Source organism: Polypterus senegalus, chromosome 9, assembly GCF_016835505.1.
Source record: "Polypterus senegalus isolate Bchr_013 chromosome 9, ASM1683550v1, whole genome shotgun sequence".
Classification (NCBI taxonomy): Eukaryota; Metazoa; Chordata; class Cladistia; order Polypteriformes; family Polypteridae; genus Polypterus; species Polypterus senegalus.
The window spans coordinates 129,647,174-129,674,079 of record NC_053162.1 but is presented as its reverse complement, the minus strand read 5'-3'; the positions used below and the strand labels follow the sequence as shown (position 1 = coordinate 129,674,079).

At 36.3% G+C, this 26,906-nt stretch overlaps 1 protein-coding gene across 2 annotated transcripts in view; it reads right to left on the bottom strand.

Annotated features, from left to right (window-relative positions):
* Positions 1–14,716: 14,716 nt before the first annotated feature.
* Positions 14,717–26,906, bottom strand: part of ccdc135 (coiled-coil domain containing 135) — an 80,930-nt gene continuing 68,740 nt past the window's right edge. For both annotated transcript variants that reach the window (XM_039763841.1, XM_039763842.1), the window contains exons 15-18: positions 19,067–19,177; positions 17,225–17,419; positions 15,578–15,717; positions 14,717–15,468 (exon numbers count right to left, since the gene is read on the bottom strand). In XM_039763841.1, the coding sequence (XP_039619775.1) occupies positions 15,381–15,468; positions 15,578–15,717; positions 17,225–17,419; positions 19,067–19,177 (534 nt within the window). In that variant the 3' untranslated portion in view covers positions 14,717–15,380. The remainder of the gene's footprint in view (positions 15,469–15,577; positions 15,718–17,224; positions 17,420–19,066; positions 19,178–26,906) is intronic.

Genomic DNA, 26,906 nt, shown 5'->3' with positions numbered 1-26,906 from the left:
CTCTCCAAGTTTACCAAATCTAAAGACTGCACATATTAATAGCAGCCTAGTGTTACAGGCCTGGTGCAAGGCCCGAGTACTACTTTGCAACAATACATTGTGCTCCCAATGGGATTTTTTGATTGCCTTTTAATATATCTAATCTCCATTGCATCACCTCAAAAACAGAACCAAAGGCCCAAACCAACACTGTGCAGAAAATAAAAAAGTGTACTGACTTACAAGGTTGTGAACAGAAACAAGATGAATTTTAAATTGTTCAAATGTTCAAGAATGTAACTTTAAAAGACTGACAATTACAGACTGCATCCAAATATTTTTTTTTTGCCATGGCTTCCACTTTAGTCACATGACTTAATAATTAGTTTCATGTTCCAACGATCCTTTGTGTGAGGACGTAATTCCCAATTTCTGTCTTAAGTTCACTTTCTTTATTTTGCACTGGTGTCTTTATGTCATTACTACTGTATTTCACTATACAGGGGGTGGACAAAATAACAGAAGCAGCAAATTAAAACAGAGTATAACTATGAAGTGGCTAAATCACAGTTACAAATGCAGCTGCAAATATAAGACATGTAAGCGGATTGCGAATTAGCAGTTATTTATCAGCAATGAAAAACCTTTGATAATTAATACTTTTGAGTTTTTAAAGTTGTGTGAAATAGCTAACAGAATTCCAAAGAGGACATATAGTCAGTATGACAATTGTAGGTGCCTTGAGGTGAACAGTTCCAAAAATAATAACACTGCATGTTAATCATGGGTAAACTGCACTGGCAGAAAGAAACCACGGTAGACAAGTGAAGTTCATCAACACTTGACAGGATAGATGCTAGATGTCCTAGATATACAGCTTTATGAATTACATTAACCTCTATTCAGCCCTTCAAGCAGGTCCTCCAACTTGCAGGGAAAACTCAGGGGTTGGTGGCAGGTTGGCCACCCAGCCACTGTAAAAAACCTCACACTTTTCCATTCTATTTGAATTAGTGTGGTGCTGAGGTGTCACTAATTACATGGCTATGATCGGGTCCTAATTTGGGATCCTGAGGTGGTTCGTCATGTGGTGGGTGTGGCAAGCCTAACACAAATTGTACATCGTGAGCTTCACAAAGCAGGAATTCATGGAAGGGATTCCTTTCCAACAAGTTTTCTTCACTTACTGAAGATTTAGAGAAGACATGATTGAAGCGTTTAAAATGATGAAGAGAAATAGTACAGTGGATCAAGACCATTATTTTAAAATGAGTTCATTAAGAACACAGAGCATAGTTGGAAACTTGTTAAAGGTAAATTTCACACACACATTAGGACATGCTTCTTAAATCCTTCACACCTCTCCGCCAGCCCTTTGTCTTCTAAATGTGCTGATAAAGAGCAGCCGCTATTCCATCCCCACCAATTTAGAACGTGCACGAACTTCTCTCAGCTCATGCCTTGATTGAGTATCTGGGAGTGAAGTGGAGTTTTAGAGCGAAATAATAGATCGTTATTTGGAACACACGCATTTCATGTGTTCCGTTTCTACAGTAATCTGTGTCAACACATTGTTAAAACAGAAACTTTTTTATATTCTAGTAGTAGATGACAAAATGTAGGCATAAACTATATAATGTATGAAGCCTGAAGTCCAAATAGCAAAGAAACATTTTCACAAGAATAACACAATTGCATTTTTATTCAAACATATAACTGCAGAAACAAAAAGCCGCTTTAACATGCGACATTGACACAGTTTACTGTAACTGACTCTGTGGTTCAATTAATACAGCCCACGCTTGGGAATCAAGGGGTTGCGGTTCGATCCTGCGCCCTCCGTTTTGAGAAGTAAACTGCTCTTGTCTTACTGTTTTAGAATAAAAGCATACTTTTGATTTCAGTCTGTAACAGCCAGTGCAGTTTATGATCCTTGTAAAGGTTAGCTTTTTTTTTTTTTTATTCACTTTTCACTCTCTCAGTCGCGTTCAGAATCAATCCATACAACCCCATCTGACACGACTGTTTTTATGGAGGAATATTTCGGACAAAATGAAATAAATAAATAAATGCGTAAATAAATAAAAGTACTGTGAAATGTGAGCATAAATAAATAAATGTGTCATGAAATGAGAGCCTTAATAAATAAATATGTCATGAATGAGAGCATAAATAAATAAATGTGTCACGAAATATGTTTTCGTTGCTTATTTATTTATTTCATTTTGTCCGTAACGTTCCTGCAAACCGTCATGAAATACGGCTTGAAATAAAACTGTCACTTTCACTCGTCAAAGTTGAGAGGGCGGGCTCTAACACGCCCTCTATTTACTGATTGGTGAATCGATAGCACAAGAATTAATTAGAAAATGCTTACTACTGCCGATGAAATGGATTCTGCCGAAGATATTACGTATTTCAGAGAGAGAATTGAAGATTTATCGGAAGAAATTACAATGTTGGCGGCCCTTTTAGACTCCGATATAGATTAAACTGTTTTGAAATTATCGAAGAACAAGTGCACGTGTCGTAAATGTAGGAAGTACGGTCCTTGGGTGTGTGGAACTGTTAATATTTGAATGTGATGATTTCATATAGCACGGAATGAAAATCAGCACTTCTTAGCATTGCACCATGCAAGGTGTCGTATCAATCGCCTACTGTAACTTGCTTTCTTTTTTCTTCGGTTATACAGGTAGTTTTGAATAAAAGTGCACTTGTTTTGTTTGCGAAATAAAGTGTCTGCGTGCACTTTTCGTGGCATTACACGTGTATTTTTTGAGCATGCCCGTTTGAGCAGTATAAAAAGTATTGAAAAGTATAACAAAACAACGGGCAGATGGGGAGTGTCTGACGATTGCATATAGCGCCGAACTTACTGCTCTTTACTATTCTCTCCTCTGCGTGCCCTCGAGTACAAAAGAAACAGAATACAGACGCGCTATACTGTAGCTCTGCGTTGTACCACGATGCATACTAACGCCCCTGGTTCTGACACACAGACGCTGGCGAAGCTGCCTTCTTCGTATCTCACCGTCACTTGATTTTCTTTTATTCAGTTTTATTGAGTGTTCCTGCCAGTTCCCGCATGTTGCTGTATGCTGGATAGAGAGAAGTGTGTACACTGCTTCTTACAGGAAAAGGCGATGGAAAAAGTGCACTTTTGTTATACTTTTACACCAATATATGTTCCTGTGCTTGAACGACACGGGCAGATGGGGAGTGTCTGATGATTGCATATAGCGCCGAAGTTACTGGTCTTTACCATTCTTTCCTCTGCATGTCCTGTAGTACAAAAGAAAAAGCATACAGCAACATGCGGGGACTGGCAGGAACACTCAATAAAACGAAAAGCAAGTGACGGTGAGATACGAAGAAGGCAGCTTCGCCAGCGTTTGTGTGTCAGAACCGGGGTTGATTGTGCGTTAGTATGCATCGTGGTACACTGCAGAGCTATAGCGCGTCTTTAGTGAAAACAGCCGTGTCAGATGGGGTTGTATGGATTGATTCTGAACGCGACTGAGAGAGTGAAAAGTGAATAAAAAAAAAGCTAACCTTTACAAGGATCATAAACTGCACCGGCTGTTACAGACTGAAATCAAAAGTATGCTTTTATTCTAAAACAGTAAGACAAGAGCAGTTTACTTCTCAAAACGGAGGGCGCAGGATCGAACCGCTACCTCTTGATTCCCAAGCGGGGCTGAGTCTATTAAGCCACAGAATCAGTTACAGTAAACTGATGTCAATATCGCATGTTAAGGCGGCTTTTTGTTTCTGCAGTTATATGTTTGAATAAAAGTGTAATTGTGTTATTCTTGTGAAAATGTTTCTTTGCTATTTGGACTTCAGGCTTCATACATTATATAGTTTATGCCTACATTTTGTCATCTACTACTAGAATATAAAAAGTTTCTGTTTTAACAATGTGTTGACACAGATTACTGTAGAAACGAACAGACATGAAATGCGTGTGTTCCAAATAACGATCTATTATTTCCACTCTAAAACTCCACTTCACTCCCAGATACTCAATCAAGGCATGAGCTGAGAGAAGTTCGTGCACGTTCTAAATTGGTGGGGGGATGGAATAGCCGGCTTCTCTTTATCAGCACATTTAGAAGACAAAGGACGCTGGCGGAGAGGTGTGAAGGGATTTAAGAAGCAGTTTAAGGTGGGACGGAATTACGAGTTTTTTCGTAGGCTCTGGTAATTCTAGTGTTAAAGGGTGAAAAACATACATGCGACCTGCAGCGCAGATGAATTAAAATATACATTGAGAACAGGCGATTACTTGCAATTGTTCAAATGTTCAAGAATGTAACTTTAAAAGACTGACAATTACAGACTGCATCCAAATATTTTTTTTTTGCCATGGCTTCCACTTTAGTCACATGACTTAATAATTAGTTTCATGTTCCAACGATCCTTTGTGTGAGGACGTAATTCCCAATTTCTGTCTTAAGTTCACTTTCTTTATTTTGCACTGGTGTCTTTATGTCATTACTACTGTATTTCACTATACAGGGGGTGGACAAAATAACAGAAGCAGCAAATTAAAACAGAGTATAACTATGAAGTGGCTAAATCACAGTTACAAATGCAGCTGCAAATATAAGACATGTAAGCGGATTGCGAATTAGCAGTTATTTATCAGCAATGAAAAACCTTTGATAATTAATACTTTTGAGTTTTTAAAGTTGTGTGAAATAGCTAACAGAATTCCAAAGAGGACATATAGTCAGTATGACAATTGTAGGTGCCTTGAGGTGAACAGTTCCAAAAATAATAACACTGCATGTTAATCATGGGTAAACTGCACTGGCAGAAAGAAACCACGGTAGACAAGTGAAGTTCATCAACACTTGACAGGATAGATGCTAGATGTCCTAGATATACAGCTTTATGAATTACATTAACCTCTATTCAGCCCTTCAAGCAGGTCCTCCAACTTGCAGGGAAAACTCAGGGGTTGGTGGCAGGTTGGCCACTCCAGCCACTGTAAAAAACCTCACACTTTTCCATTCTATTTGAATTAGTGTGGTGCTGAGGTGTCACTAATTACATGGCTATGATCGGGTCCTAATTTGGGATCCTGAGGTGGTTCGTCATGTGGTGGGTGTGGCAAGCCTAACACAAATTGTACATCGTGAGCTTCACAAAGCAGGAATTCATGGAAGGGATTCCTTTCCAACAAGTTTTCTTCACTTACTGAAGATTTAGAGAAGACATGATTGAAGCGTTTAAAATGATGAAGAGAAATAGTACAGTGGATCAAGACCATTATTTTAAAATGAGTTCATTAAGAACACAGAGACATAGTTGGAAACTTGTTAAAGGTAAATTTCACACACACATTAGGACATTTTTCTTTTTCCCAGAGAACAATAGACACTTGGAATAAGCTGCCAAGTAGTGTGGTGGACTGTAAGACTTTAGGGACTTTAAAAATACACTTGATGTTTTTAAGAAGAATTAAGTGGATAAGACTGACAAGATTTGTTGGGTAGAATAATAACCTGTTCTTGTCTAGATTGTTCTAATGCTCTAAAAAATACTTGTCTCTAAGGTTGATGCATAACCTGGTGTAAAGTGCACAAATCCTGCACATCTAAACAATGAAGACTGTAAAAGAGTCTAACAAGTAATGATATTTGCTATATGTAGATAGGTGTATGTTTGGAGAACAGCAAAAGATTATGCTGCATTCTGCTTACCTCGGAAGTCAGATATCGGAGCTGGGAATGACATCCCACCCGAGTTGACTGAGTTGTAGTAAAACATTTGGAAAACCAATATGGATGTACCCAGGAAAATCTTTGATGTTTTTGCTACATCAGAATAAATAAGTTAATAACAATGCATTATACAGTATTTTGCGTATCCAGAAATTGTAGCAACATGTAGAAACCCCTTGCAAATCAGTGCACTGAGGACCCACAACCACTTCGTAAGTCACAACATACACAGATTAGCATGGGGCCCCTGTGCTCATGGGGACCCTGGGCAACTTCCCAGTGTGCCCATGCGTTAAGATGGCCCTGGCAACATGTCCACAGATAAAGGTTGGACGGCACTGGGTGTACGATTGATTTAATGAGACATAAATAGACAGAAGTGCTAATAAAGCATATGATACTACATAAGTTTGTGGTATACGTCGTCATTTTGCATTGACATCATGATCTGAAGTAGAACAAACTCAGACTTGACAGACCAGCCATGAGTTTCCAAGTTGGAAATCTGAAATGATGGGGTGTTCCAGTTGAAAATTCCAAATAGGAACTCAGAAATTCTGATTTCTGACCACTTCTAATGGAACACAGCATTATTTCAACCAGTTTGTGTTGTCAACTTTTAAACATGGTGGAGGATTCATAACGGTAAAGGTAGTCATCTCATGGGAGTCTTTAGATCTGATGATGTGCATGGTTGTATAACAGCCAAGGAATATAAGGCCATTTTATAGTACCAGGAGTACCCTATGGCTCAAAAATGGTTCCCTCTTGATGTTCCCTTTACCTGTATAACAATGCCACCTTGAAAAGCAGTTTCACAAGTGCCAATATGATAACGTTATCCATGGCTTCCTCAATCACCACTGGAAAATTAGAACATTAAAAAATTGTGGCAAAAATAGGCCATTCAGCCTAACAAGCTTGGCAATCCTATGCACTTAATTCAAAATAACATCCAATCGAAGTTTAAAGATTCCTAAAAACCTGCTCTTCACCACACTGTTTGGTAAATTATTCCATTATGTTTATGGTTTTGTGCATGAAGAAAAAGTTTCTAAAATTTATGTAAAATCCTCACATGTGAGAGACCCATTTTCAGAAGTCATGCATCCAAATGAAATTATCACCAGCCTACAATAGGTGCTTAGCAGGAATAATACAGACCAAACGTGCATGTCACGCATTCTACACACAATCCATTACATCTCCCTCTTTTTAAATAGATAACAAATAAAGAAGATATTACATATCTTTGAAGATTAAATCTGCAATTAGTTTCAAATGATTACTATTTATTTTATCAAGTTGTTTATATTGCACTAAAAAAATGAATCTCAATGTTCAGGACTAACAGAGCACTTTAATTCAGTTTTTCCCTTTTGGAACATAACAACGAACATGGAAGGATTCCACCGCATCACTTTCCCAAGGAGTCTTTACCACACCTATCCCTAACTATTACGGAATTTCCAAATTTGCAGGACTCACAGGTCCAGCCTATCAGGGGGTTTCAGAACATGGCATAGGCTGGCTGTACACTGTTTGACTAGTAGAGCTTAAGCAGAAGCTGGAGGTTCCTTTGGTGGTGACCAAGGCAATGTCAGATGATATAGGAATTGTACCACTTGTCTTGTTCACATGTTAAATGCTGTGACCTGTTGGCAGTTATAGTACTTGAGAGGAGACATTAACTGTTGCATCATGATTCTTGACCTCTACTTTCCACAATATAAGATTGTTGAGCACGGTGTACTGAGACAATAACTGCATTATACTGTTTGTAGCTACTACCTTGAGGCGCCATCCTAGCATCATCTCCGGGTTTCAGAGCAGCTCTGGAATTATCTGCCTTCTTCAGATCATAATAGAATTTTTGAGTGTTTTTTGTTTTGTCTAGCAGATATTTAACCTTGAGGGTGTCATAGGAAGCTGGCATAAGAAACACACAAGCAGCAGGTTAGTTATTGTACGGTCTCCTGCTCATAAGAAGCTAAGCTGTCAACAGGCCTACAAACTCAAGTGGTGTCATTCTGCAGTCCAGCAGTGTTGGTGTTTGTGTGATGCTCTGCTCCAAATCTTCTTAATTGTCTATTCTGCTTGCTCTGTTTCACTATCAGAGTGAGGCGTATGCCGTGAAGAAGTCTTGTGGAGGATGCCTTAGCACTTACAAAAGCTTTTAAACTCCTCTGATGCATATTGCAGGTCATTGCTGACCTAAGAGCAGCAGGAATGCCATGCCTGCTGAACTGAACTTTTAAAGCCTCTAAAAACACTATGACTGCACAGGTCTATCAGCTCATCTGTCTCAGTAAATTTAGAGTAATAATCCACTAGAATTATGTGATGTTTACCTTCAGATTCAAACAAATCTGTGGCTACTTCCTCAAATGGTAGCTCTGGTGTCACTGTTGGTTTGAGGGGTTGCCTGGGTAGTTCTTTATCAGGTTGTCAATATCCAAATTCATTCCTTGCCAGTACAGCACACTGTTTACTCTTTACCATCCCAAGGTGAGACTGGTGAATAAGCTTGAGCATATTTTCTCTAACAATGGGGGGGTACTACTATACTCAGTCCTTTGTATATTATATCATCTAACATACTTAACTGGCTTTCTTGAGTCCCAGTATGGCTGAAGAGGCATAGGCACTTCTCGACTGAGGTGTGCCCAGCCTTGCTGAATTATCTATTGAGATAGCATATCCCTTTCTTCATGTGCTCTTGCAGTTCTACAAACATTTAATCACTAATTGAAACAAAGCTAAGCATGGATAAACACTCCAAGCCATCCAGCTCTGGCTTATTCTCTGAAAGTTGTTCTTTGGACAAGGTGTCAAGCAGTTCATTGTTTGTTCCATTTCTGTAATTGACGGTTAGCTCGTACCATTGAAGACACAGATGAATTCTCTGGAGGCGCATAGGAGTGGACAGCAGTGGCTTTTTGTGCATGTTTTCAAGGAGCTTATGGTCATTGTAGACTATGACATATTTCCCAAATATATAGTGGTGAAACTTAATACAAGCATAAACTACAGATAACATCTCTTGTCTCTATTTGTGCATATCAGGTTTCTGCTGCTACAGATCTGGATGTGAAAGCGACAGGCTGGTTATCTTGAAGGAGGACTGCTCATAGTCCACTGTTGCTGGCATCAGAAAATATCTCTACAGGCTTTACCTGATCCAAAAATTGAAGTACTGGAGAATGTGTACACAGTTCCTGGAGTATGTCAAAGGCTAGTTGTTGTGCTAGTTGCGAATGTAGGTGTGCTGTTCTCTTAGAGTAGCTGGCATAGTGGAGCATCTACTTCACTGAGGGTGGAATACATTTTGACAGGTAGGTTACAAGTCCAATAAAATGGCGGACACCATCTTTGTTGATGGTGATGTTGATGGTGGCATGCACTGCACTGCTTTCAATTTTGCTGGGTCTGGCTTCAGGCCATCAGCTGTTATTCTATGGCACTGAGGTCTGATGGCTGTGACACCTCTTGAAATTAAGCTTTAGATTATAGCCTGTGGTTCTTTCTATTACTTTACGGGGCAATATGTCATGCTCTTTTATTGTGGGTGCTGCAATAAGAATGATGATACCCACAGGTCCATCAATGCCTTCTAGCATTTCATTCATTAAAAGCTGAAAAGGGTAGACGCAGCCATCTAAACCTTCCTATTGGGGTATTGAAGTTTGTTAGAAAGGATTATGGTTCGTCTAGTTCTGTTTCAAGGAACCCAGATTTTTGCTCCCGGTATGGTGAAAACAATTTCTTCTATGGTGTGCATAGGATAATGTTCCATTTTTATAACTTTGTTCAGGTCTCTGGGATGTATACAAGTCCTAATCTTCCCATGCACTCTCTGCACTCTCTTTTCACATACTCCTGCAATTATATCAATCAATCCATCTATCTATCAATTAACATGTCATTTGGGTCAGCATACTCACAGTCCAGAAGTATAAGCTGTAAATCAAACTCAGGAACATTTTGCAATTCTATTACATTTCTTTCGTTAACAAAACCAAAAAGGTGTTTGTTTTTTGTTTATTTTATCAAGACATCACTCATGCTTATCTTTAACAATGCACTTCAACAAAATAGGCAGCAATAGAGTATATCTTAAAAATAATTATAATTTAATTCTGAAATACTTTTAAGAAATATTTGTATCCAGCACAAGAACAGTTATCTATTCTAGTGTATACTGTATATTGTATAAGGTTTGATCTTTACCCTTATCTTGGAAACTTACTAATCTGCTCATTTATTAAACTGTATATGTAATCAAACCATTGTTTTTTCAATTTATACAGTAGAAACCATTTTTATAAGCTACTTTGATGTTTTTTTGTTTGTTCACCACAAAAACTGCTGAACTGATTTTCATGAAATTGTGCGTGTGGATTGCCATTGGTCCAACTAAACACATAGGCGCATCAAGATGAGGGAATATAATGAGACTGGGCAACTCAGAAACCAGATCCAAAGCAGGACTACTATTCCTCCAAGGCAGCAAGAGTGTTCTGGGGCTGATGGGAGGACAACTTTATTGCAGGTAAAGTTCTGAAGCAACCAAAGTGTGATTTCATGAAAGACCAAAGGTACAAACAGCATTTTATTCATAACTAATTTAAATATGGTTCATTGTGATGCTGGATTACAGCTTTTGTCTGAAAGGATGTATTTTTATCTGTCTTTTTATTTATACAATGCTAAGTACTTCGGCTTGTCATAAATATTTTTTAAACATTTAAAAATCACTCAGGTAGCCTGAGATTAATGTGAAGAACAGCAAATGCAGTACACTAAATTAATCTGTATAGCAAAAATTACTTTTTAATTGTTACAGGGTTTCCCAAAAAATACACACATACTTTTAAATGATTGTACATTAAGAGATTGTTTAAGTTAAACGGTTCAATTATTGCTACAATTGCAGCTACTATGCAACTGAAAATCCACATGTTACGGAGGTACACCATGTGAGCTTACCAGGGTTAGTGGGGTGTGGGCTTAAATGGAACATTCTTCTCTGACAGTACTATAACTGGTGTTATTTATTTGAGTTTACTTGAACTTGCTGCAGGAATCCATCATTATAAATTATAATTATAAAACAGAGAAAAGCCAAGCAAAATGACACCTTTTATTGGCTAACTAAAAAGATTACAATATGCAAGCTTTCAAGGCAACTCAGGCCCCTTCTTCAGGCAGGATGTAAAAGGTGTCATTTTGCTTGGCTTTTCTCTACATTAATAATGGCTAACACGGTACAACACCCTAGTACTACAATTATAAAACAGAAATGTATCTTAACATTTTATTTATAATCTTTGACAGTATGCATACATCTTTTGGAATACCTTGTATATTTGATATTTGAAACTTTGCTATATTTTTTTCTCTGAAATAAAACCAATTTAAACATATAAGTGCATATAGTAAATTAATATATATGACTTGATTGATGATTGGAAGTATGGTGATACAGTGGCATTACTGCTTTCCATCACCAGGAACCCAGGTTCAGTCTGCATTTTTCTCTACACCTCTGTGTTTGTTTTTTTTCCTTTGGATACTCTAATATCCCAAAGACCTGACCTGCATTGAGTACATAAAATGTGCTATATAAATAATAATAATTCTAACCACTATGCTGTGAAAATCGCCTGCATATGGATGGCAAATTTGGTACAATTACTTTTACATTAAACTTTTTTGTCTACTGTTTAATATATCAATGTTGTGCTTTTATAAGGTGGGTAGGAAGGCAGCAGCTTTCTGATACACACTCTTTACTTTCAATAATGTTTTCTAAGAATGATCCAGAGATATAACTTAGGATGATTAAGTACAGATTCAGTAGCTTAGGAAAGTGTAAGCCTGGGCCATACCATACACAGTGGATTAGACTGGCAGGCCGGCATTTGAAGTTTGTTGTACGCAAGCTTTATTTTACAAAACAGTTTAGAAATTAGTTGCACAAACTCTTAAATTCAAGAGGACGGAGATATGAATACAGCTTTAAAAACAACCAGACGTCATTTGTTCAAGTTTCAAAATGAGAGGCTTAATGTCTTAGAAAGGAATGTATTTGTACTATTACACAAATAGGGGCATTCCAGCAGTGCCATTTGACTGATAGGCACAAGCCAAATGTCACATACTGTGTAAACTTCCACACTGCATGCCATAAATGGGAGGTTTTTACTCAAAACATCAGTGGTAAGAAGACAAATAGATAACATCAAAGTGAAGTAAGTCCAGTGCATGGCTCATAAAAATATATGATCAGAATACAGAATAATATAATACTCAATTTAAGTGTTCCTAAAATTTAAAACTATACATAAAGTTTTATGTGATTCCCATAAGAAGGAAGTAAAAAAATAAATTACTTTTGTAACTTACAGTAAACTTTCCATTAGTCTCCTGTACCAACCTGTTTTCAACTATACCAGCAGGATTTGATACAAGTGGACAATCCGATCCTCAATGAAGAGACTATTGTAATTGTCGTTTGCGCTAGACTTTCAGGGCCACAAATGGTAGTTTGACTTCCGAATTTGATCTCATTATCAGGATTGTTAACCAAAGATCAATTGGCATCTCTGCAGACTTTAATAAACCAAGAGGCACCTGTATTGACATTCATCTTAAACTTGTAATCTCAAGCTGAACTCATGTACCTATGAGCTGGAAATGATCTGGAACTGGACTTTGATCTAATCAGCAGATGTACGTTTCCCCTAAAAAGCAAGTCCATGCATTTCCTCACTCTCTTTTGGGCTTGGAAGGTCACTCCCTGTTGAGTGTTGGAAGAACTCTGTCTGCTTAGGACATTGGATTTTGACACTCTTTGGAATTCTTTGAATTCATTGAGAGATCTCTAATTCTAAGTTTCACTACGAGAGATGTAAAATTTGTGAGGCCACTGGGGTAGAGTTAATGAAGGAGATGAAATTGTAAACTAACCAACTAAACATGTTGTAACAGAACACAATAGGTAACACAAACTCAAACTCAAAATTCCTTAGCAACGGTCTATTAATACTAAGAAATTTATTAAACCTAGCCCTTGTGAAATGTCTTGATCTGTTATCCACAAACTTGAACTGTTGCATGCAGCACATCACCCTCTTATAGAGCAGTATTTCTTAAACTATGGGCTGTGCATGATGTCCAAAGCTGGGTCACACTGAGTCATGAATTACAATAGTACTGAATGAGAAAGGGTCACAAATGGTTTGCAGAATGCCTTGTGACGGGTTGCCACTTGCAAGAGGAAAACCATCTCCCCAGACAACGACATCATTGATTATTCAAGGAGGACCCACCTCCAATCACAGATGATGATCGACAATAATTCTCCATGTGGGACCAGGACGATAATCCACAAATGGGGGGGATCCTCTGGATGATTCTCCACAGCAACTACAAGTCAAGAAGACACACTAATGGCAAAATTTGGACATAAGAAAAAAAACATTTTTAAGAACAACTGTTATAAAGTGAAGACCTGGTGATGTGACATGCTGTGACATCCAGATGTTATGCAGTACCAGCAAAAATCACTGCTATCAACAAGGAGCACAAAATGGCAGTTTTCTTTGCTGAAAAATTTAGAAACAAAATTGTGCTAGAGTAAACATAATATAATGTGAAACACAATCAACATGTCTAAAGTAAAATCCAAAGCATAAAATAATACAAACCTCATGTTATTCACATTCTCAAACTTTGAAATCACAATGGTAATCTCTACATGCAATAGAAGCAACCTTTTTTATGTTATAGTCAAAAGAAGGGTGGCCAGCCTTGGGGGACTGAAGCATCCAAAAGTCTTTTTTCACTTTGTAGGTTTGCTGAAGAAAGTGAGGCAAAATTTCAAATAAAAAGGAAAACAGTTCAAAAAGGCCAAATCATGAGAACTAGGCCACATCATTTTCTCCCAGCCAGACAAGATACTTTTGTATATGTTATATGAAGTATGTTGTTACTTTTTTGTGTGTGTTTCAAAGAAGATTTATATTAAGTCATGTAATCACGCTATGATCCCTCCCAGTTTTGACATTTGCACTGTGGTGACTGCTGGTGGAAAGCTAAGAAATTGCAAAGTCTAGATTACAAAGGCCATCACATGCGGCTCCTTTACATCCTGAGTTAACAGGAGAAATCCTTTGCTAAAACTGGGATGAATCATGATATGATTCTGCAATGAAATCATTAGTAACTATAACTAATTATGGTTTAAAACAGGAGATGAAAATACTGTCTTTATTACTAGTTAAAGTCTCTGCTGTTCACAAAACTTATAGGCAGATAATATACTTTAGCATAGCAGTCACACACATGCTTAGTTCAATTTAAGGTCATGAAAAACCAGTGGCATTAGCAGGTGCCAGGAAGGAACCAGTCCGGGATAGAACTATAGTCCTTCACAGGGCCCATTCATTCACTCACTCACTCACTCATCTCAGGTAAAGGTCACACACAGGGCCAATAAACATAACATGACAAGCTCCACACAGAGGTCAAGTGGGTACAGGATTCCTGAGGTAGCAGCCCTAACCAGTCTACCACAACGCCACCCACTTTTGTAAGTTATGTTTGAAAAATGACTATAGAATTACAGAACGTTGTGATGTAGTGTATCAGTTGATGCATGTTATCACTATACTTTTAGTAAATAACATCTTTTGTTATGTTGGGTGTACAAAGAAACAGCTGGTTATGCAAGAGGCAGTTCAAATATAAGTCAGCACTTGCTGTCCTCAAAGTCTGGTCCTAATAATAGTCATGGTGAAACAGATATTTACAGTGCTGGTCCCAGCTTTGTGCCTGATGCTGCCATGATAGGTTCTATATCTTTTTTACCCTGCACTGAATTACCCATATTTAATATTATAATTTTAATTTTCACGTAAAAACAAAATCAGATTACAAATACAGAAATGACAAACAATTTTTAAAACAGTTTACATATAATAAGCATTTAATAGCAAAACTAAGTAAAACTTACAAACCTTTATTACAAGATAGGAAGTAACTGTTTTTAATGCTGTCACATTGTACCAGTAACAGTGAAGCACTTGAGCATTCTCATGCAGTGTTAATCCTGCGTACAGGTGGGCATCACTACTTTTGTCATAATGGCAGCTTCTGTCATAGGCAACAGCATTGCATACTCCCAAGTTGTGATACCCCAGTTAGAATGAAACACTGGCAATTTAAAGTCAGTAAGCAGCTGGAAACAAAAGCATTTCTTCTTATATATTTACATAAAATAACATTTTCATACTTTTAATCCAGGTCAGGTTTATTGGGAACAAGAGCCTATGCAACCAGCATTTGGTGCAATGCGGGAAACAGATGTGAACAGGTCCCTTTATAGATCTTTTTTCACATTATTTTATTTAAAAATCATTATCCTATATACTCTAGGCTGCTCTTAATTTTTCCTAAATTGTCTTTTTACACAAATTAATGGACTCTCGAAGCAAGAAAATAAAATGCAGAGCTTCTAAAATACACTTCTACTTAACCAATGTTATTCATGTATTGTTTTTGAAATTAATGCCATACAACTTGCCATTGAGATGGATGTACAATGCAGGATCTGTTACATTTCTTATGTTTTGGGTTAATAGTTACATTGCATTTTACACTTTATTTTGAAAGGTATTCAGCCAGACGAGGATCCATCCTTAGTTTTTCCTCTAAAGCAAGATATTTCTTAGGGGCTTGTTCTTTGTGTCTGAAGCAAAAAAAATACAAGGTGCCAGTTTTTTAGAATCTGTTCTACCATATAATATTAAATACACTACATAATTGTATAAAATTAATGTTGAAAATGCATAAATTACCTGTTTAGACGTAATTCCAGGATATGAATGCGAAACATTGCTTCTGAACAATATGACAGATAAGAGTCCTCATCCTCCTTTGTCATGGTCATTTGGTTTTGCTGGTACCACTGCTGCTTTTTCAGCAGCTCTTGTGTCTCCTGGATGAGAGAATGCATATTATATATTAATGGAAATGGCCTTGGTTCTACCTAAAATATCCAAAAATAATATATGATGGGCTTGATAGGCTATCAACATACATAATTGATACATAATTGTGGAATGTCTGTCTAAGATAGGTAATTGTTTTGTTATGTCTGTGTTGCTATATCTTTGTATTTACCCAGAAGGTCTCACTGGAGAAAGAAAACAAAATAATTTTTATAAAGATTATAAAAGAAAGATTTCAAAGCAGAGATGTGAAAAGAATATATTATTGCATATGAACATTAGGGACGATCAAAATGAATTTAGTTGAAGATTCCAGCTTTTTCATCTCATAAATCCAAAGTGTAGTTAATAAGAGCAAAGCCTCAACTAAGAAAAACAAATAAAACAGTAGAAAAATGGTCCAATTTTCAAAACATTAGGGGTGAAGGAAAGAGGGAGCTTCGGTGTTAATGGTGTTCTAGTCTGATTCCTGAAGTATTCAATGCGGCAAGAGCACAAGCGTATTAACAAAGGCAGCTTTCACAGGATGCAGAAACCATAAAACTATTCATATGCATATCACCTGTAATTCAGATTAAAAATTAAAAAATAAATACATAAATAACAAGAAATGTACATTTTTTATAAGTTTGAGTTGGCCCATAATTTCTTAATGGGAATTTTCCTAGTAAAATAATGTCTCACCTGATATGCATGTATTTTTGTAGCAGGATATCAAGAAACAGTTAAGACCTCGGAAATGCCCACTTTGAAACCTGTTGGTTGAATCTCTTCTGTTCACAGATGATGTTATCCTTGTGATCTCAAGACTGTTTCTTTCACCACACACTGATAGTTCAATGTGAGGGGGATGGAATAAGAATCAAGACTTCTAAATCTGAGGTCTGCTTTTCTCCAGGAACAGAGTTGATTGCTCTCTGCTGGCAGGGGAGACACAGTTACCTCAAGATGAAGAGCTTAAAGTATCTTGAAGTCTAGCTCATAAGTATGGCTAGAGTGGACCATGAGACTGTCTAAAGTATTCATGGAGTTCAGCAGTACTGTAGTTGTTGTTAGTGAAAGTTATCTATTACTTCAATGCTACGTCTCAGACCTCCCATATGACCACATTTTTGAATAGTGGTGGAAATAATGAGACCGTAGGTCTAAAGGGCTTAAACGAGATTACTTGTAGACCCTAAGTAGAATGGGATTATATATCTCAGGTCTGGGATACTCGAGGAATCCCCTAGTAGTAGTAAGAGACTGTTGTTGGAAAAGACAAGTTTAAAATTCCTTGCTTGGCTTGTTACCACCCTAAACCTAACCAGAAGACAGTGAAAATTAGATGAAGTTAGATGTGGCATTTGTTCCTTTATTGATGTATGTGAGAGGTGAGTAAAGGTCTCTTGTTAATTCAAGGCAAAGGATTACCTTGACATGTATTATTGTTAAAAGTATTTCAGACAATTTTTAACATTCTTGCTACTAAATTCTATGAGAAAAATAAGTTACCTTTTCAAAACGAGCCTGTATAAGATTGGCCTTATCAATAAGCCGACGCTTAAGATCAGAAAGACAATCTTCTTTGAGCTGTTGTGCCATCTTAAAGTTTATATTTTTGGGGTCCCCCAGCTGAATTAAAAAGGGGGCTAGGAAATCTAACTCCTTCTCAGCACTATGAAGTCTCTCTTCTTGCTTAGCATGTTCCTGTAGATAAAACAAAAGGCACTGTAATATATAAAGGTACAAATTATTACAATTCAATTATGTTATTATTATTTTCAGGTCCTGCCTCTGGTACTTAGGGTGTGGAATTGTTCTTGAAATATTATTTCAAGCTTTTTCCAAGTATAAAAAATGGAGTGGAAAAAAGCGTGTTATAAATGTCCCCGAAAATACTTCACTGTTTGGGCGGCACGTAGTGCAGTGGTAACGCTGCTGCCTCACAGTAAAGAGACCCGGGCTCGCTTCCTGGGTCCTCCCTGCATAGAATTTGCATGTTCTCCCCGTGTCTGAGTGGGTTTCCTCTGGGTGCTCTGGTTTTCTCCAACAGTCCAAAGACATGCAGGTTAGTTGGATTGGCGATTCTAAATTGTCCCTAGTGTGTGCTTGGTGTGTGTGTGGGTATGCCCTGCAGTGGGTTGGCTCCCAGCCCAGGATTGGTTCCTGCCTTGCGCCCTGTGTTGGCTGGGATTGGCTCCAGCAGACCCCAGGTTGGAAAATGGATGGATGGAAAATGGATGGATGGATACTTTACTGTTCTGAAATAAAATCATGTGATATTTTCAAATTTGCTTAATCCAATTCAGGGTTACAAATGGTTCCAAAGCATATCCTGGAAGCACTTGGTGAATAGCAAGAAATAGTCCTACACAGGGCAGCAGCCCATCACAAAGCTGTAATCTGACATCTTTCTTACAAATATTTTGAACAGATTTTTGTGTCATAAGAATGTTTTTCTCTTGGAAGTACTTTACCATCACATAGTTATGTTCTAGCAAGATAAATATCATCTAATTACATCAATGTAAAAATGTGATGTAGCTACATTCTACAAGATAAGGATCATGCAGTTAAATGTAATGTTTGTGTATGTGTAGTATAACAAAAGACATCTGTGCATGGCATAATAACAATATTCATTGTTTCAATTTTCTTTGCATATATTTAAACATTTTTTTTTTTGTTTTTTGATGACTAGAAAAATGGATGCTGAGCATGATCTGAACTGTCCTTCAGATGATAGAGTAGTCCTTTAAGTAAGTTTGATGATGTTTTTATAATATCTAAGCAATTCATGAGAAAGAGGCATCATTAGAAGAAACTAATTTTCTAGTGATAAACTGCAATTAGTAAAATGAAACCTTAAACTATAAGTATCCTCCAAAAAGTGTCTTCAGACTTATAATAATTGTATCAAATTGCAATATCTTGTAATTACTTAGAATTGAATATGTACAGAGCAAAGAGGACTATGTGATATTAATCTCATAAAATGTGATAAATGGATTATTTTGTAATCTTGTAAATATATTTAACAAATGTGTTGACGTGTACATCCATTTTTCTTTCTATTCATTTATATATTTTTCCAGCTTTTTTAAATTGCTCATATTTTGTCATTTTCAAATTAAATTATAGAGATTTGTTTTTTCACTTGTTCTTTACATTAACTGATCATTAATCTGATTATCTGTATGGAGTGGCAGCTTTTCCATAACAATCTTATTCCAATCTTTACTTTGATAATTATAGTGTCAATCCAAAACAATTCTACTATAGTCCAAATTATTTACACAAATAATTGATAAAAAATTTGTAACAGCTAAATACTTCATATATAAGATGACTTACCAAATCTTGGCGATGCATAAGTGCCCTTTCATTTCTGTCAGTGTCATACACAGAAATTGTTAACTTGCTTTCTAGTTCCTCTTGAGAACGTAGTGCTAAAATGCTTTGAACCTATATAAAAGAAAAAAATACATCAACAAATTCTTAGTTAAAGCTCTGAAACTAATTGAATTAAACTAATGTTATAATTGCAACTAGTTTAACATTTTCAGCTTTTTAAATGGCAGGATGAGAGGAAATAACTTTTTTGACCAGTCTAACTAAATCATTAACTGAGGCTCCTCTTTGAGCTCTCCTAAACTTAGGTAAAGAGTTAATATATTTTTCAAAAAAGTATATTCATTACAGAATATTTCACACTAAAGGAATGATCATAGGATTAAAGCAAGGTATTGAATAAACAGAAACTAAATAAACACATAAGCTTTTCCACTGAGTCTGGCTATACAGGCTATACAGGTTCAGATCCCTGTCTATCATGTATCAAAATTACCCTCCCTCACACCTTCTGCTCTCTTTCCCTTTTCCTTTTTTCCGCTGATATATTTTTCCTACACTATCTCCTTGCTAATTAAGCCTTTGCCCCTAATCCCATTCTGATTCCACTGTCTAGTGGTTTCAAACTCCATCCTGTGGATACTATTGAGGGTAAATACCTAAAACACATCTGAGGTCAGAAACACCATTTGTATATCTCGGGAGTTGTGCTTAATCCAGGTGCATCCCTGACCACCAGTTCACATGTAAAGAGACAAACTTCCCTGAAGCTGCTTGGCTGCATGTTCTTCATAACATGCATCAGACACTCCATCCTTACAGCTATTGGCATACACAAATGTTCTTGGTTGTCTATCATTCTCTGTGACATGTCTGTGGGACCTTTTTAATTAACTGCTTGCCCAGACTGGTACATGGAGGGGTCCCAAATTTCCAGAGTGAACTCTGAAAGCTTAACTATATGTGAACCATTCACAGTTGTATGAGTGTTATACACTCCATCTCAATATTTTTACAACAGTTAAGTAAATTAATATTGAAAAGAACAATCTGATAAATTTAGATTGACATTAATAACTATTTTCACATATAACAAAAAAATTAATGTAATAAATTATTTCAAAGCTGTTTATGTATTTGTCCAAGGTTCACACTGATCCTAGCAATGAGCTGCCTGCCTTAAATTTTGGGGGGCATTGTATTGTGGCAACCAAACAAAAACAGTAAAAAAGGTTGTTTACATGATGTCTGTGCTATCATATACAGATGAATGGAGAATTTAGGTGCTACTGTACTTATATATAATTAATGGAATTCCACTACAAGATACATACTTTAATCATTTTCATTATATAAATGGGAGGTGTCAAAACCCTCATATACATGTGAGCAGTTAGTGTGTATAAGTCTATGGAAAATCCAAAAATTCTACTTGAACTGCCAAATATCACGTGACTTAACCTAATATGTATTAGCTAATAAAGTTATCCATTGCACTAGGGATTATTTTATAATTGAAAATGCCTATAAAAGCCAATGTGTGAAAAAAAAAACAAAACAAAACAGAGTGCTAAGATATGATGTGCCTCTTTATTAGACCATAAGAATATGTGACAATTAACGAGATGATACCAGTTAAGTTGCTGTCCAGGCAAAAAACTGTTAGTATCACCTATGAAAACATATGGCTCCATATTTTCTTCAAGAGTCCCCACAACCCTCTGTGTGAAATTGTGCTGCTCCACGTTTCCACCTTGAATACTTATTTTATTTTGCACTTGTGTCCTTCAGCATGCAAGTTGTACAACAGAAAAATGGACTTATGAAGCACATTTTCAAATGAAAAGTGTAGCTCAAAGTGCTTTACAAGAAGTAAATAGGAAATTACAGTTATAAAGAAAACATACATAACTTCATACCCAATACAGACAGATAAATAAGTAGCTGAAAAATGTTTGCAGGCTTCAGTTTACTGATTCTTCTGTGAACTTTAAACAACCAGATGTGGTCCCCACCTTGCCTTCTATGTTCAAGTCTAAACAGAGTCACTCTACTTTCTCTGTCAGAATTGGACCCTAAAAATATGCTTGGCTATACAGTTTGTAGTGCTTCTATGCCCTTTTACTGTAAAACATATATCTGTAACCAGAATTTAATTATTGCTTGAAATCTAGTCTCAGTAGCATTTAATAAGTTTATTCTATAACATAGGATAATCTCACTGATTTGTATTCGACTGGCTTGCCACCTCTTAACTACAGTTAAAGGACATTTTCTCAAGAGATCAATGAACTTAAATATAGAAAGGCTAAAAAGATGGTAAATTACATCATAGGGATTAGTAATGTGACATAAAGATATTGTAAGATGAAGCTATATTGTGGTGTGGAGAACTCTGATAAAATATGTTAAAGTAAAGATGGAGGAAGGCTGGTCCACTCTACGGATAAGAACTTGGAGATATGTTTAAGTGGTCTTATTGTACTGTTTTTCTCATCTTGCATATCATTTTTGAATGTCTACTAATTTATATTTAAAACTAGGGGCTTTGCCCCCTGCTTGCTTCGCTCACCAAACCCCTGTGTTTGGTTAATAGGATATACAATTAAAAATTTTTTTTCTTTGGAATTGTTTCAATTTCATTATTTGCATTTTTACTTTAAAGCTTCATTAAAAACAATATTTTTTGGAGACACATTGTGACAACGCAATGTATAACTGCCTGTGAGTGACCATTGTTTCTGTTTCTCTAATAAATAATCCGACTTTTTATAATGTTTGTCCCTGTGATTTATTGATTGTCATAGCAAAAGCTATTCTCACGGTAAACTGTAAACATTTTAATATGGTATATCACAATCTCCTTTGGTGTGTAGTGTTATTCCTGGAATATATACATTACCTTTCTTTTTGCCTGTTAAAATGTGCATCGCTTCTCCATGATCATCAGTATACACCTGACCGAATTGTATATTCTTTGAAATTCAACTTGTCTTTGCTTTAACTGTTCCGGGACCTCTCAGATTCTCATAGCGTATGGTCTATTATTGTGTAAATCCACGTTTTGTCCATTGAATGATGTGAATGCGAAAAGACTTTGTTGTCTACTCTTTGCCTTTTTTCTGACCTCGATTTGTCCTGCTTTTTTTTCAATTACACCTGGTTCTGATGATTAATCACCTTTTGTTTGCGGTAATGCAATCTTTTCTATGTTTTTTTTGATACTGTACCGACAGACATGATGAAGTGTCACAAAAGTTTTACTTGAACAATCGCCGACTTCCTAACCCCAAACACAACTTTCTAGTACATTCTCCAACCCCTCCTCCCCCGGGTCTCACCTCCCATTACCACATCAATCAATACCCCGCTATCAGTCTCCCATGCTGAACAGTCACTTAAAACCAAAAAGGCCACAACCTGGCTGGGACGCTACAATACTTTCGAATTTTACTGCTTTCATATTCTGTACCTTTCTCTGCATGTGTATCTCGCCATTGTTTGTTTGAGCCTTTTGAATTCCACTGCTTTTATAATCTCTTATCTGCCTTTTTTTCTCTCCAGTGCCTTTGGGTCTCTATTCTCCATATTGTCCTTATATGCTTTATATGTGCTGAGAGCACAGGATGTGTGTGTGTTACGTGCTTTTACACATCTGAGTGTTTTTTGATGGGTGTGCTCTTATATGATATCTTTTGTAAGTAGGGCGTGTCTTGCAAGAATCTCATGTTCCATGTCTCCACAAGACGACCCTGGGACAATCTCTTTGCACCAAGTCTCATGTTTACGGTCCCCGCGAGACGCTCTGTGGCAAGTCTCTTTTGTCTTGCGGGTCTTTTAAATGTCTACCGAGAACTTCTGAGATGATCACGTATCGTCGCCTTGCTTTTGCTTTCCAGGATTTTTTTTTTATAATAGAGAGATAACAAACTTGAGAGAGATTATGATTTTAAAACATATTTGCTGTTCTTGAACATCTAAATAGTGGCTACCTTATATGTAAGAGTAATAACTCAATAGCCCCAAACATGCTTAGTTTTGAATGCAGTCCGATATACTGTGGAAACACAAAAAGCAAAGCTGTGCTTAGTAGACTCTTTGAGTTACAGTACAAGTATGCTGTCCAGTTTAATACTGTTCTTTGCTGCCTATAGTTTCACTGATTTCTAAGTTATTTAATACTGATATTACTATTAACCTATTAAAACTCTGTATACATATTAGCCATTGGACAATATATATATATGCTTTAGCTACTATAAGATAAATCTAAAAATGGAAAATTAATTGTGATTCTTCCCTTCATGTGTCTAAAAGAGGGACAGCATTATAACAAACACATTTCATGATAACTAAAACAGTCATACACTAAGCAAATGCAATAATTAAAGGTGAAGGAGTGCCTCTGGTGAAATGAACATCTCAAAAGGAATATTGTACATAAAAAAGGTCATGGTAACCCAATACCGGTTTTACATCCCATGAAGACCCAGGAATGGAGTATCAAATGAAATTAATGTCTTAAAGTTAGAATCACGATATTTATATTCTTCAAAGGCACCTTTCTTTAGGGGAACATTTTTTGATATATACTTACACATCAACTAGGCTATCAAATTTAGTTAAGCTGCAATTTATTGAAAAGGGAGTCTGGAAATACAGAAGACGCTCAACTAGTTTGGCAGGACAAGAATAAATAAGTTTTTTTCTCTTTAATTAGAATTTCATTTAAAAACCTAAATTATCCTTTGGAGCAAACATGTTCTTTTAATGTGAGAAGCTTTATTCTGAATTAGGCCATGGCAGTGTTCCTTTTCACTTATTATCAATATGTAAAAACAGAAAAGAATGATGAATGGGAAACAATAATAAATATTATCAATCATATCAATGGTGGTGGTAATTGTATTTCAGGCAGTAGTGTTTCTTTCATTAATAACAAATTAAGTTATCTCATATTTAAACTAAACTGCGTTTTTCAAGGGCACGACAGTGGAAAGTTATGTTTTCAAAGTTATAAATAACATACTTTATTTTAGATATTTCTTTTGATACATTATTATTACTTCCCTCCCAATTTCTTTCTGATGACAAATTACAATTTATGAAACAAAGAGCAAAATGAAACTGTCCAAGATATAAGAATGGTCTTGGGGTTGAAAAAGATGAGTTGCCAAAGTGTGCCATTAACATTTGAGTAAATCCCAATTAAGCTTTTTTTCAATTTAACTTTAATAATACATCAATTAATTATATAATATTTAATAATATGAAATCTGAACATTCTCTGAATGTCTGAATGGCTTTTTCTTACATAATACAACACTAAATTAGCTCCATTAGGAATAAATATGAATATGTGCCCAACAATGGATTATCCAGGGATGTCTTCCACCTTGTGCCAAGTATTGCTAGGAAAGGGTGTGGACCCCCAAAAGCCCCAAACTGGATTGAGTGAGTTTGACAATTTATGTTTGTATGTATTTATTAAAGTTTAAAAGTTTATCTTTTCATTATCTATGATGTAAATATAATATTTCTTTGGTTTAGATAACTTCTTCCTATTCTATTAAACAGTTAATTTTGTTGGAAACATTCTGATTTAACATTGATGTTATTAAGCAGTTTTTACAATATCTACAAGAAAGTCAAATGCAACAAACTGGTTATTTGCACTTAACGAACAAATTTTGGAAATATGCTCTTTAGCTCATATGGTATGTTCAGGATCAAAAACACAACTACAATTTAACATAGCTAAAAACAGTTTATATAAATGGAATCAACTGGAATAAAATTATGAAAAACTAAAATGTATCAGAGGATTATGTGATACGAACACGGTGACTACTGGCAGCAAGTCAGAAATTGGTTAATGCTAGCAATGCAAAGAATTTTTAAAACAAAGCAACATTTTATAATTCTGAGAGCAGCATTATGCCAGAAAATTATGCCAGAAAAAACAGGAAGATCTATGTGATATAAATCAATTATGTAATTAGTGAGGTACTAGTATTTGTAATCATTGAGGTACTAAATATTTGTGTATAAGATTATGAAAAGCATATTTTGAACTTGTTGACTTGGTATAAATTCTTCAACATTCTTTTTATAAAATATAATTCTGTGGAGGGTAGGTAAACAAACATAGCGGTTAGCAAGTTATTGCATAACTCAACATGCTTTCCAGTTAGCTTGTTTATAATGTACACTGATTGGATGTAAACATTTTAAATGTAAAAATAGCATTGCAATAAAATATTTTGGAAAGGTTAGCTTTGAAAAGAAAAACCATTGCAATATGACAAAAAGGCCAACTTCAACACCAATTACATTTTTCACATCAAAACCAATAGTGTAAGGAAAATCAAACGTTTTTCTACAAAAAAAACAGCATCCACCATTACCTATACCTCCTTATTTTATTTCAGGGCTGCTGAGTCACAGTTTTTCGCAGCAGCATCTGGTGCAAGGCTCGAATTGATCGTGGACACTTGTAAATACACCCTCATTCACTCATGTAGAGCCTAGAACTGCCAAACAACCTTTGTAGAACATTTGTGTGATACAAAAGGGAAATCACAGGGACATGGGGAGAATGTGTAAATTCAATTCAATAAAGTCATTTCTCAGACTGGGATGTGTACCCAGGACTCTGTAGCTCTTAGAAAGGAGCATTAGCTAGTGTGACACTGTCTTGTCTTCAAAATCAACAAGCACATTAAAATTATGACAACTTTATTAATAAAATCAGTTATATGCATTTTTTAACAGTCTTCTCTTTATAAAATATAAACATTTTTAAATGAAACAAAACAAATAATTATAAGTAACATATTTAAAGATGATGATATTTTAATGATACTATATTATTACTATTACCAAAATTAATAAAATAATTATAGACTGGTTTATAATAAATAACTAAACTGAAGTGTGACCCTTACTTTGGGATATATGTAGAGGTTGGTGGAGCAGGCAAAATTTACATCAACCAAATTATTTAAGATAATTCACTTAGGGCGGCACGGTGGCGCAGTGGTAGCGCTGCTGCCTCGCAGTTAGGAGACCCGGGTTCGCTTCCCGGGTCCTCCCTGCGTGGAGTTTGCATGTTCTCCCGTGTCTGCGTGGGTTTCCTCCGGGCGCTCCGGTTTCCTCCCACAATCCAAAGACATGCAGGTTAGGTGGATTGGCGATTCTAACTTGGCCCTAGTGTGTGCTTGGTGTGTGGGTGTGTTTGTGTGTGTCCTGCGGTGGGTTGGCACCCTGCCCAGGATTGGTTCCTGCCTTGTGCCCTGTGTTGGCTGGGATTGGCTCCAGCAGACCCCCGTGACCCTGTATTCGGATTCAGCGGGTTAGAAAATGGATGGATGGATAATTCACTTAAAAGCCTGTCATTAATTTATGCATCTTATAAATAATGATCAGAAGTGCTTAAGCAGCACCCAACAAGAAATTACAAAGATTATAAATATTTGTAAATACAGACTTCATTTATCTTTAAGTCTTGTTGGTTGGTGAAAGTAATTGAGTAAATATGCGTGATGTTTATATGTGGAAGGAAGGCAAAATCCAAGCAGCACACATACACTCAATGAGAAAATTATTAGGAACGCCTGGACACCTGCTTACCCATGCAGTTATCTAATCAGCCAATCATGTGTCAACAGCGCAATGCATAAAATCAAGCAGATACAGGTCACGAGCATTAATTGATGTCCACATCAAACACCAGAAAAAATGTGATCTCAGTGGTTCTGATCATGTCATCATTGTTGGTGCCTGACAGGTATTTCTGTAGCTGCTGATCTCCTAGGATTTTCACATACAACAGTTTTCAGAT